The following is an 11,461-nucleotide window of genomic DNA, read 5'->3' on the forward strand; positions in this document are numbered from 1 at the left end:
ACATACATCAAATTGACAATCATGCTATTATAAAGGCATCTACTGATGAAGTCAGTTAATCCTGGTTGGATGAAAAAAATGTATTGAATATTTGAAGTGCTATACCGTTTACAGTAAATTATTATCGCCTAGTGATGAAGTTGTAGCGGTACATTTAAAACCACACAAAAAAGTGAATCATACTAAAACATTAAGTATATATATATAAATATGTATTTAAAACAAGCAAATACTACAATACAAATATATATATATACACTACGATTTATAGTACTTTGAAAAAATAAAAATGTTCATATTTTTAAACATTATTTCTAACAAATACTCATACAGAATACATTTTCGTTTACATTATGTTCTATATATATGTTTAACTTACGTGTTCATATGATCTATACAATGCATAGTATTTCTGTCAGCAATTTGTAATTGCTATTTCATTTTACATCAATATTTTTAACAATCAAAAGTAATTTCTAATTGCAATTTTTATAGAATTGCTTTCGAAAAATCTAAAGTAGTATAGCGGAAAAATTTGATTTGAAAATCGGAATTAATACATAATAAGTACTTATAAATAATTTTTCTGATTGTTTAGCAATTGTGAAAAATGAATCAAATATCCAGAGAAGAAATTAATATCAAGAGACTTTTAGTCAGATGCGAACTAATGGCAAAAGATGATCCTCATAAAGAATGGAAACTTGAAAAGGTTTTTTTATTGCATGTATTTGCATGTTATAAATCATTTTTGCAATTAAAGTAATTTATTTAAAATAAACTTGTTAATTCTTTCAGTACATCTTTGCTTTGGATGATATGATAAAACAGTTGCAAACACTACCAAGGTAAAATACAATAGTAGTAGCATTATTAAATTTATATTTATTCATAGCAGTATTATTTTTGTAGCAAACCATGTAAAGATATTATAATGAGCTATGTTAAACGAATAGATTTTTTGAAAGGACTAATAAACACAACAAAGCTTACAAATCCAGTAGATAGAGTAGCAGCAGTACAGATGCTGTCAAAAAATTCTACTACATTTAATGATTCAATAGGTCCAAATATAACAACTCAAATACATCAAAAGACTTCAGCAAAATATAATCGAGAATTAAGAGCTGAATTATTCCATACTGATAAAGGTAAATAAATATTTCTGTTTCATATAATCTTATATCTCTAATGACAATTAATTCTTCTTTTTTTATAGGAATATTAGAGGATGGTGTAAGACAGAGATTATCTAGCAATATGCAAGATGATGATTTGGATGCACTTTTAAAATATAATAGAAACATTCAAGAGAAAATTGCAGAAAATATGCTTTCTATGACCAGCAGCATGAAAGAACATGCTTTAGCAGCAAACGCTATAATAAAGAAAGATATTGGTTTACTTGAAAGGTCTGACAAACTAACTGATGTTAATACAACTAAATTGAAATCAGAATCATTGAAACTTCAAGAACATACTACGTCATATTGGCGATGTTGGATGTGGGTAATGATAGCATTTGTTTTAGTAGTATTTTTCAGTAAGTATTACTATAAAAAAAGTTGTCGTTTTAACATATTAGGTTTATGATTATTAATTTTATTACAAGTACAAGTTTATCTAATGTATTTACATTCAACATCTTAAGTCTATTTCGTATACAAAATTATTTGTATGTTCTGTTTTACAGATATGGTGTTATTTATGAAAGTTGCCAGAAAAAGAATTTAGATTTTATTGTACGATTGTACATATATACATATGGTTTGTAAAATTATAATTGAAATAAAGAAGGCATGGGTTGCGAGTAGCATACGCACACATACATCATATATATATATAGCTATTGCACAAATGTGAATAGCTTTTACAATTCACATACAATCATCGTCATCATTATTATTACTGTCAAATACTGTACGGCTACCATTATGAATGAACCTATGACAGCACCTGTACCACCCAAAACTACATGGAAACCTGGTAAATGATAAAAACAAGAGTATATCATTAGTTTTATTTGTGTTTGTTACAATTATTTTATGTAAAATAATTATAACTTGTTTGTATAAAAAGATACAATCCAAATTAGTAAGAAATATGTTGAATTTGTGTATATTTATAAAAATACTACATACCAATTTGTACAGTTCAATGTGGAAGTTGTACTTAGCAATTTTAAAAATAACCCAATAAACGTTTACTTGTATCACTAATAATGAATGTGAATGTAATGTTTGTGAGTCCTATACCTTCCCTTTTTTGTTCATTACATATAACTGTTAAGTAATAATTTTCTACATTTAATTTATTATCTGTTTTTAAGGAAAAGTTAAAGTTGTACGAGCATTGTATACATATAAAGCACAGCGTGTAAGCACGTTTATATATTAATAATATAATTTAAAAAAAAATCATTTTAATACACATATATGTATATAGATACAATATTTCATAGGTAGATGAATTGTCCTTTGAAGCAGGTGATCTTCTTTACGTATACGACAAAGATGTAGAACCAAATTGGTGGAGAGCAAAGTGTGGAACTCAAGAGGGTCTTGTACCTGCTAATTATGGTTAGTTTAATATTATATATATATGATATTTAATTTTATTATTTACTACTTTTGTAAATAAGTTCAGAGAAATAATATGATTCTGCATGTAGTTGAAGAACAAACTGAAGAAATTGAATTGCCATTACATGATGCTGCAAGACGGGGAAATCTTTCATTGTTAAAAGAATACATAAAAGAAGGAGTTTCGGGTACAGGTTTAGATGCAATGGGTAATACTTCCCTATATTGGGCTGCACGTGCTGGTCATTTAGACTGTGTAAAAGAGCTTTTAAAATTACCAAATTCTGTGGTTAATGCCCAAGTAAGTATAATATTTGTAGTATCGTTGTTTTTGTCATGTCACTTTTTTCATATACACTTTTATTACAGAATAAAATGGGAGAAACTCCATTACATGCAGCAGCAAGTCGTGGACACATAGACACAGTTAATTTGTTGTTAAAATCTGGTGCAGATCCAATGATAAAAAATAATGATGATTTAATGCCTGAACAATTATCTTCTGATCTCTCAATTAAAAATGCGATACAATTAAGTCGACTTCATTCCAACAAAATATATGGATACACAGATGATGATTATAATGATGAAAGCGATTAAATTTAATAAAGTAATATATCGTTTTAATGTGTATTTTAGAAGGCGTTAAAAAAAATTATAGCCAGATATCAGGAGTATAATAGTACATTATGTACAATATTATTAGAAAAAGTATTAAAGTTTTTTATATTCATATTTATTGCATAAATTACTATTAAAATCCTGAAAATAATGAAACTTTTACATAACATTGTACTGAATGATAATTTATTTCCAATTAATAAACAATGTAAAAATATATTTTCATATTGTTTATATGCTACATTTATGTGCAGAATTATCATTAAATTCATTAAGTATATTCTTCTTAAGCATACTATTTTAATAATTAAAAAACTAGCTTTCAAGTTATTACTACTTATTACAAAATATAACAAACTGAGTTTGATGCACATTTAATACTTAAATGCAAGTAAAAAAATAATTTTCAAATAAACTATCATAAATATGTCGTCATATGTTCTTGCATTACCTTCTTACAACTCGTACTTAAGCAGTCCATTTTTTGTTCAAATTTTTTTACTAAACCATCTATTAAAATCCAGCCTCAATAATAATTGAGCTAAGTGTTCTCCACTTGGTTGCGCACGTACTCTGTTCAATGTTTTAGTTAACCAGCCCATTAAACTCTCAAGAGTATCAGATAATGTTTTAAGTTCTTGTTTTTCCGTTAAAAGTAAATTACCAACTTCCCACATTGATGCTTGCAAGATAAAATCATCACAAAGCCGTAGTAGAAGTTTTATTAATTTATTTACCTGTTAAAAAATATTTACAATTTAGTTATATCAAATGTATAAACATGTGTATGCATCAGAGTACTACCACAATATTGATAAAAGTAATATAACATACAGGATTTTTCCTTTCTGTTGAATTTCCTAACAAAAATGTTTGTGACATAACATTAGCCAAAAAAATAGAGTGTGCTTTCTGTACATCTTCAAAGTTTCGAGTATTCTTCATATTTGCTTCCATTATTGTATACTGACTTTCTATTACATCTACTTGTAAATAGTATTGTAAATTATCAATAATAAAAATTAAATTGTTTCTTAACTGAATTACACCAATATCGCTGCAAGAAAAGTAGATTAGTAATTATAAATTAACATTAGTTTCTTTATAAATAAAATATTACTTATATCTTACATATTTTTATAATACATATGCTCACTCCAAAGATTCCATAAATCAATTTGTGTTTTTTTCACTCTTAACAAAAATCGAAATAATGTATTATAATCATTTAAAGAAGATGGATTAAATAATAAGTGTAATGGCCATATGACTTTGTACTTCAAAATAACCATACCCCATCCACGTCTTTCTACAGTCATTTAATAAACATTAATAGTATATTATCGAACCGATTTTTTAAATATATATTTTTTTATATATACGTAAAATATATAATACATATTTCATGAATCACGTTAAAAAGCCTTACCGATGGGATCTTCGCGTTCTTTCTCAGTAAATTCCGTACCTTCTGCTTCAACATCTTCGCTCTCTTCTACTGATACTGGTACTATAAAATTAAAGCTATCCATAGCATTTTCATCATTTAAATGCATTTTTCTTAACGCTATTTGAAAAGCTAAATTGATATCTCTAGATGTATGATTTGTTGGTGGCTTATTTAATATATGTGCAGTAAGTCTAATGAATTCAAGAAACAGATCACCCCTTCCTATAAGAAAAAAATCCTTCACTAATTTAAGTTGTTGTACAAGCTGTGCTTCTTCGACAGCAACTCGCCACAAGAGTTCTGTTATACATTGTTTTAATTCATCGATTGTATGTTCAAATTCAACAATATTAAAAATAGATTTTTTCTGAAGATTTTGCAATTTAAGAAAATATTCATATTCCTTATCTCCCCATATAGGGTTTTCTATCTGATCAACGGTAGAAAAATCTGCAAATAAATAAAAAATATCGAAAGTTGTATCTTGTAAAATTTATCGTTTTTTATGCATAAATTACCTTTCTTTTGCCTTGGATCGTTTCCAAACATTATAATAGTTTGACCTATGGTCAAAATTTTAGTTGCTAAGGATGGTCTAATGTAAGAAGGAAGCATATCTATTCGAATATCATAATTCCACATATCTACATCAAACTTTGCGTTTATTGACTCCGTACAATTATTTTTATTACCTACTAGTATTAAACTACTTTGTCCTTCTGACACTTTTTGAATGAAAAATTCATTGTACATATCTTCTAAATGACCATACAAAAGCCAACTTGTTAAGTGCTTATAAAAAACTACGTGTACACAATAAGCCATCCTAAATCAAAATAAAATGATTAAAGATAAATGAAAGTAACAACATAAAATAGTAGTACAAAATATTTACTTTTCTAAAGCCAATTTTACTTCTGGAATACCAGTGTGCATATTTTGATGCAAACATTGCAGAAGTTTACAACCTTGTATTTTTTGTGTGCGAATCTGAAATAAAGTGAAAATATAAATTATTCTTATCTATATAATATTTTATACATTCATATATCATATATTATCTATATAACATAAATAAAAGATATTTATTTACCTCCTGTATTATAGAATTTAAAACAGAAAATAAACATACATATTTTTGAACACGACAAAGAATTAATGACAATGGAGTATAACTATCATGAAGAACTACATTTTCTAAATCAACAATATCATCACGAAATGGTTCTAAAGCTTGATCCATTCCTTCGCAAAGAGCCTGTAAATATAGACCTTGAGGCACATTTTGTAATTCTGTAATATAAAGATTAATAAGTCAAAACATACTTTAGTTGCAATATGTAATGATTAAATCTAATGATTTTCATACCCTCACTGGATGTTGAACTATCTAATGCAGTACATTCTTGGATAAAATTTCTGATAACATTACATTGTTCAACTATATCCAATATCTTTTTAAGTAACACACGTTCTCCAGGATGTAAATATTTTTCAAGATCTATAGTCTGAAAGTAATAGATTAAATTTACAGAAATAAAAAAAATAAAAAAACAATATAAAGACAATAATAATATGAATAAATATAATTTTAATCTTACACCACTTTCTAATATTTGTAAAGCATTAGTTGAACATCCCCATAGCGACAACAATATTTCGTGCAACATGGTACAAGTGTTTTTTAGTTCATGTAAAAGTTACTCTTTTACATCAAACTATATTGTATATAAATAATAAGAACAATAATACACGAAATGTAACTTAAATAACCTGTAATGATCTGAATTTGTGTAATTTGTTTATTTTTATAAATAAAAACAACAGGAGAGTATTAAATCTATTATAGATGAAAAAATTCATACTTTTCTGCCAGACCATTTTTTATTTTTGCTAAATATTTCATTATAAAATTAATTTTTGATGCAAATACACTATTATTCGTTCAACGAGAGATCATACTTGCATTGCGAATTTCGGCTAACTTCAATAGGCTCGCTTCCTACATACATACATACATATGATCTCTCGTTGAACGAACAAACATATGTAAATATATGTATGAATGTTGTAACAAAATTTTGGCTAACACCACGGTATTTCGCGGCAAAAAGATAAGATTGAATTTGTTAATAAATTGATGACAAAATTTTGACACGAGACTGTTTACAAGACGTCTATGAATGTATAAATTAAGAAAGAATACTATAAAAGTAATTAAAAGGTACAAATTAATAAGCATATATGTATATAGCACTTGGTAAAAAAAAAGATCATTTTAAATAATTTCAAGAGTGCAACAATATTTATACCCACAGCTGTAAGTACATTTGATTATCTTGCCCGTATTTATAAATATTTTTTCAAATGCGGATGTTTGTGTATATATATGTACATATATGTTTGCCTCCTGTTATCTCATATGTATTACATACATATGTACAATACACAACGGTATTTTTACCAAGATGATTGCTATCACGGTACAACTATGAAATACATAAGTTGAGATTTAAGTTTGTTTTTTCCATAATTCAACGATTACTCATCAAATTGTATGAAAATTTTCTGTAAAATTGTATCGCGTCTGTGCAATAAAAATAAATATGAAAATAAAAATTGGTGATAAAAATAATATCATGCACCGAGTGGCGGGAGATTACAAGTAAATATCAGATCAGCTGATGAGTGACAACAGACAGACGAAAGCTTATTGTTCTTGTTCTTGGTTATGGCGACAAGCAGTTCCGAAGGATCTTGTACAGCACCTGCAGATTTTCAGCTTTCCTCTGAGCTGGAAGATGTTTCAAGCCGTTTAAGCGTTAATTTATTAAAGTGTCCACTGTGCCATAATAGTCGTCGAATTTTTTATTGTCGTCAGTGCATTCAAAATGGTGATTTTATCCATTCAACTTCTGTTTATTCCGAACGGTAAATATATGTTTATCATTTACGTGATTATTATTCATTTATTTTTATATACATAAATTTAAATACTACCTAAATCATTTATTTCCTCTAAATTCTAAATACATTCTTATTTGTTATTAATGACATGAAACATGTTTTATTGTGAAGGTTGTTTGTTTAAAAATTTGTAGGTAATATAATGATAATTGAATGTAAAATGTTATTTCTAATAAATTATATTTTTATAGATTTGCAGATAAACAATTGCGACTTCTACGGTTGAAAGCTGCAAGGGCTCAGTTGGAAGAAAAATGCATGAAAGCTCTTGAGAAACATAAACAACGGGATAGATTGGTATTTTATAGTAATAAAATATTTAAAATCAGTGAAATTAAAATCCTTATATAATAATATATTTGTAAATCTTTGAAATTTACAGATATGTGATATAAATACTTGTAAGGAAAGAGTTAGGTTGCTCCAGTCACTAGTAAGTGAAACCAGACAAAGTATAAATAGAGGTATATTTTAATTTGAATATAACTGTACAATTATTAATTGAATATTATATTATAAGAATTTTAATGATGCACAGGTAACCAACGTTTAAATGTTCTCAAAGATGTAAATTCTCAGTTAGCACTTAGATTACCCAGACATGAAGAACGAGTAGAAGAATTACATCGTTATGTTGTTGGTTTGATAATAAAACAAGAGAAACAAAAGCAGGCTGTAGATAGAAAGAGGCAGCAATTAAAGAAAGTCATTAGAATTGCTGCTAAACAATTGATTCAATATATTTTTCCATTATCTAAAGTGCAACCTAATAGGAGGTAATAATCTGTTCAGTTTGTGTCTAAAATAATTTTTTGTTAATAGACATTAGTGAGAAAATATTAATTTCGTTTTAGTTTATGTAGTAGCGAGGAAGACGCTAGTTCAGATGTTGTAACTTGTGCATTAGCAGATGCATCTGGAACCTCATACGTTAGAGGAAGATGGATTAATGATACAGATAATGCTTTAGAAGTTCAACATCGCATAGTCGCGCCAACTTTACCAGGAACTGGTGATTACAGTGCTTATTCTTTATGGGGTATATATTACTTCAAATTTACCTGATTTTATTTTAGTAAGCCATTTGGTAAATATTCATTTATTGGTTTAGTGGCAGCAAATAAAGACGGAGTACCAGGTGCGAATAAAGAAACCGCAATGCACAATCCGGCATATAATATCAGTGCTGCTTTAACTTATGCTACACAATTGGTTAATATTATCGCTTATTACGTTAATGTAAGGCTGCCATATAAACTTGCTTATGGGTATGCATCAAGTAATTAAATTGTTATTTTATAGAATAGGAAACAAAGAAGTTATAATTAATTTCCAATACTTTTCAGGGAATTTTGTGGAAACGAAATGTCAGATCAAAAGTTTGCGAGAAAAGTAGCAAGACTTAATAGCAATGTATTACATTTATGTTTTACACAAAATACCAATATTACAGTTTTACATCCAATGCATACTCTGCAAAATCTGATGCACCTCCTCAATACTGAAATCAGTGATCTTGGAAGGTAAATTACTAGATACATTTGCAAATAGATAAAGATAACAGTTTATATAATTATTTACCTATCTATAGAATTGGCCCAATGGAAGTTGATCCAAATATTGTAGCACAATTGCACAGTCAATTAGTTCCAGATTTAGAGAATAGTGATGATTCTGCTTCGGATGAAGAAGAAGATGCTTTTAATTGGGAATGGGAGGCTGTAAGTTTTTTTTTCTTTTTTTTTTTTAAGTTATTTTCATTGGATGTAAAACATATTTTACATGAATGTTTCGTTTTATAGGTACCAAATGTTGCTTGTCCTGAAATGGCAGTTCCCATTCCTGGTGCAATGATTAGTCAACAATCTTCTAGTATGCAAGTGAATCAGAGTGTTGCTGGTGGTTTAGTTACAAGTGCTGCAGCAAGTATAGCCTCTATTTGGCGTGGATGGACGACAAACAAATAGACTGTTTTATTCGATTAACAAACTTCGTTTTATACAAACCGTAACTGCATATGTAATATCGTATGTATCAAAAGACACAAATACTGACAGTGTGTCAAAGAAATACAGAGTTATCTGTTTTAAAAGTATAGCACGCTGTAAATATATGTATGAATTTCTTAATTCATATATGAAACGTGAAATAGTTCAATTTCGACATGAAAGATTTTGTAAGATCTGAAGATTAGTTTATTTTTACTTATTTATGCAATATATTAATTTGTGTTACTTGTAATATAATTCCAAATATTTTTTTAGCTCATGATAGACTTAAAGATCATACTTTCTTTTTGGTACAAATTTTGTAAATGTACAAACTTGATATTTGGACGTTTACATTTTCAATAACTGTTTGTCAATATTCTTCTTAAGACATACGTGAGTCTAAAATGACTGCCCTTTTTATCCTCACCGTACTTCATGTGATTATGTATTTGTTAATATATACATAAAGTGCTTTTTTACATTAAAAATGCCATTACTACCACTACAGTCTATGTATTTTTAAATTATTAGCGGTTTTAATGTAATATTGTAAGTCTTATGATATTTCGTTTTTCTATGAAGCACACATTTGGATAAATTAAGTGAAAAGTTTGTTACTTAAACCTATTTAAATAAATTTCAAAAGTGTTGCAAAATGACGTTTTAAGAATTGTGCTATCTTTATGTAGATATTATACCATGTTACACATATATTTTTTATTATATGTATATTACATAAATACGACCTGTTGAATACTTTATACATACTTCACACCAAACAACGTGTGACACACTGAATTAAAATGAAGAGTTATACGTATGATATCAAAATGAAATTTTGTATTTAAAACATTGTTAAAGGTTTTGGAAAGAAAAAAAAGGCAGCATCTATGTTGTTATTGGAGCATGAATTCATTGAAATAGTACAGTTGCACTACAAAACGTTATGTAATTATTGTAAGTGAAATTTTCTCAATAGAATTTTTCATTTAATTTTAAACAATATTTGGTATACACTTACTATATATTATTAAACGTTTTACTTGTAATTCAAATATAACAATTTTTATTTTATATATTTGACAAACATTAATGTTCAATTTTTTATAATTACATAATAAATGAAAAACTGCTGTAATTTGTTAGTTGTTAAATATATCATTTACTAGTAAGTATGGTATATTTTCTGTGTAAAGTTCTTTTTTTTTCTATATACAAAACATCAAATTATGAAGTTTGAAATAGGATAAAGGTGTAAGAGTATTTTCTGTGCGAATAAATGAATATGTATAGATGTATTTCATTAAATAATTTTACATATATTCGATTTTGTAAAAGATTATTTTGTAAGTTATAGACAGGATGATTTTATGAAAATAATACATGATGTTAGATATTAATTACAATTTCTAACAACAAAGCTGCACAAATTTGTAAATAGTACATAATGGATATAAGAGATATGAGAGTAACAAAATCCAATAGCACATAATTAATGTGCTTCAATAAAAATAAAAATTTTGAATCTAGTTCTTAAGGTACAATACGTAATTTAACATTTACAAAATACAGTATATATAATAAACAATGTAAATACAAATTATTGGTGTAGAGTATAGAGAACATTTATATATTAATGTAAAATAAATGTTTTATCTAAACAAAGTTATTACAATATATATATTGAATAAATTATTATCTCTTCTATTTTTTACATCAGGATAATAAATTTCACATGCTTCACACGTTTTAGATTATACAAGTAATGAAGAACAGATAAAATGTATTTGATAAATATTTATTGAGTAAAAAGATAATAATATACAACATTAACTATATGTTCAAAATAA

At 27.0% G+C, this 11,461-nt stretch overlaps 5 protein-coding genes across 12 annotated transcripts; 4 read left to right on the forward strand and 1 right to left on the reverse strand.

Moving 5' to 3' along the window:
- Positions 1–32: 32 nt before the first annotated feature.
- Positions 33–1,074, forward strand: LOC143305956 (vesicle transport protein USE1-like). 2 transcript variants are annotated; one of them, XM_076691308.1, is made up of 4 exons: positions 33–172; positions 599–712; positions 799–848; positions 896–1,074. In XM_076691308.1, exons 2-4 carry the CDS (start codon positions 611–613, stop codon positions 933–935), a joined length of 192 nt encoding a protein of 63 aa, XP_076547423.1. In that variant the 5' UTR covers positions 33–172; positions 599–610; the 3' UTR covers positions 936–1,074. The 2 variants fall into 2 exon arrangements, with proteins under 2 accessions (XP_076547423.1, XP_076547424.1); XM_076691309.1 differs by having other exon boundaries at positions 899–1,074.
- Use1 (Vesicle transport protein Use1) lies at positions 935–1,734 on the forward strand. Its single transcript, XM_076691292.1, has 3 exons — positions 935–1,151; positions 1,220–1,543; positions 1,694–1,734. The coding sequence occupies exons 1-3, from the start codon at positions 935–937 to the stop codon at positions 1,732–1,734; spliced, it is 582 nt and encodes a 193-aa protein (XP_076547407.1).
- A 65-nt stretch (positions 1,735–1,799) lies between these two features.
- Positions 1,800–3,315, forward strand: LOC117610085 (Vesicle transport protein Use1). Its single transcript, XM_076691307.1, has 5 exons — positions 1,800–1,986; positions 2,330–2,376; positions 2,462–2,579; positions 2,672–2,883; positions 2,952–3,315. Exons 1-5 carry the CDS (start codon positions 1,935–1,937, stop codon positions 3,180–3,182), a joined length of 660 nt encoding a protein of 219 aa, XP_076547422.1. The 5' UTR covers positions 1,800–1,934; the 3' UTR covers positions 3,183–3,315.
- Positions 3,316–3,464: 149 nt separating this feature from the next.
- Grip75 (gamma-tubulin complex component 4) lies at positions 3,465–6,708 on the reverse strand. Of its 3 annotated transcripts, none has more exons than XM_034337022.2 (10): positions 6,519–6,708; positions 6,255–6,426; positions 6,023–6,161; positions 5,747–5,946; positions 5,549–5,643; positions 5,172–5,479; positions 4,633–5,103; positions 4,335–4,512; positions 4,038–4,260; positions 3,465–3,940 (listed from the first exon to the last, which is right to left on the reverse strand). In XM_034337022.2, exons 2-10 carry the CDS (start codon positions 6,321–6,323, stop codon positions 3,692–3,694), a joined length of 1,932 nt encoding a protein of 643 aa, XP_034192913.1. In that variant the 5' UTR covers positions 6,324–6,426; positions 6,519–6,708; the 3' UTR covers positions 3,465–3,691. The 3 variants fall into 3 exon arrangements, with proteins under 3 accessions (XP_034192913.1, XP_034192916.1, XP_034192917.1); XM_034337025.2 differs by having other exon boundaries at positions 6,255–6,436; XM_034337026.2 differs by lacking the exon at positions 6,255–6,426.
- Positions 6,709–6,831: 123 nt separating this feature from the next.
- Atg14 (autophagy related protein 14) lies at positions 6,832–11,248 on the forward strand. Of its 5 annotated transcripts, none has more exons than XM_034337033.2 (10): positions 6,832–6,973; positions 7,399–7,584; positions 7,812–7,917; positions 8,003–8,084; positions 8,159–8,396; positions 8,475–8,659; positions 8,732–8,888; positions 8,967–9,143; positions 9,212–9,341; positions 9,423–11,246. In XM_034337033.2, the coding sequence occupies exons 3-10, from the start codon at positions 7,879–7,881 to the stop codon at positions 9,585–9,587; spliced, it is 1,173 nt and encodes a 390-aa protein (XP_034192924.1). In that variant the 5' UTR covers positions 6,832–6,973; positions 7,399–7,584; positions 7,812–7,878; the 3' UTR covers positions 9,588–11,246. The 5 variants fall into 5 exon arrangements, with proteins under 5 accessions (XP_034192924.1, XP_034192923.1, XP_034192921.1 ...); XM_034337032.2 differs by lacking the exon at positions 6,832–6,973 and adding an exon at positions 7,056–7,318 and having other exon boundaries at positions 8,003–8,053; positions 8,200–8,396; positions 9,423–11,248; XM_034337030.2 differs by lacking the exon at positions 6,832–6,973 and adding an exon at positions 7,056–7,318 and having other exon boundaries at positions 8,475–8,632; positions 9,423–11,247.
- Positions 11,249–11,461: the final 213 nt, after the last annotated feature.

This window comes from Osmia lignaria, chromosome 12 (assembly GCF_051020975.1).
Source record: "Osmia lignaria lignaria isolate PbOS001 chromosome 12, iyOsmLign1, whole genome shotgun sequence".
Taxonomy (NCBI): Eukaryota; Metazoa; Arthropoda; class Insecta; order Hymenoptera; family Megachilidae; genus Osmia; species Osmia lignaria.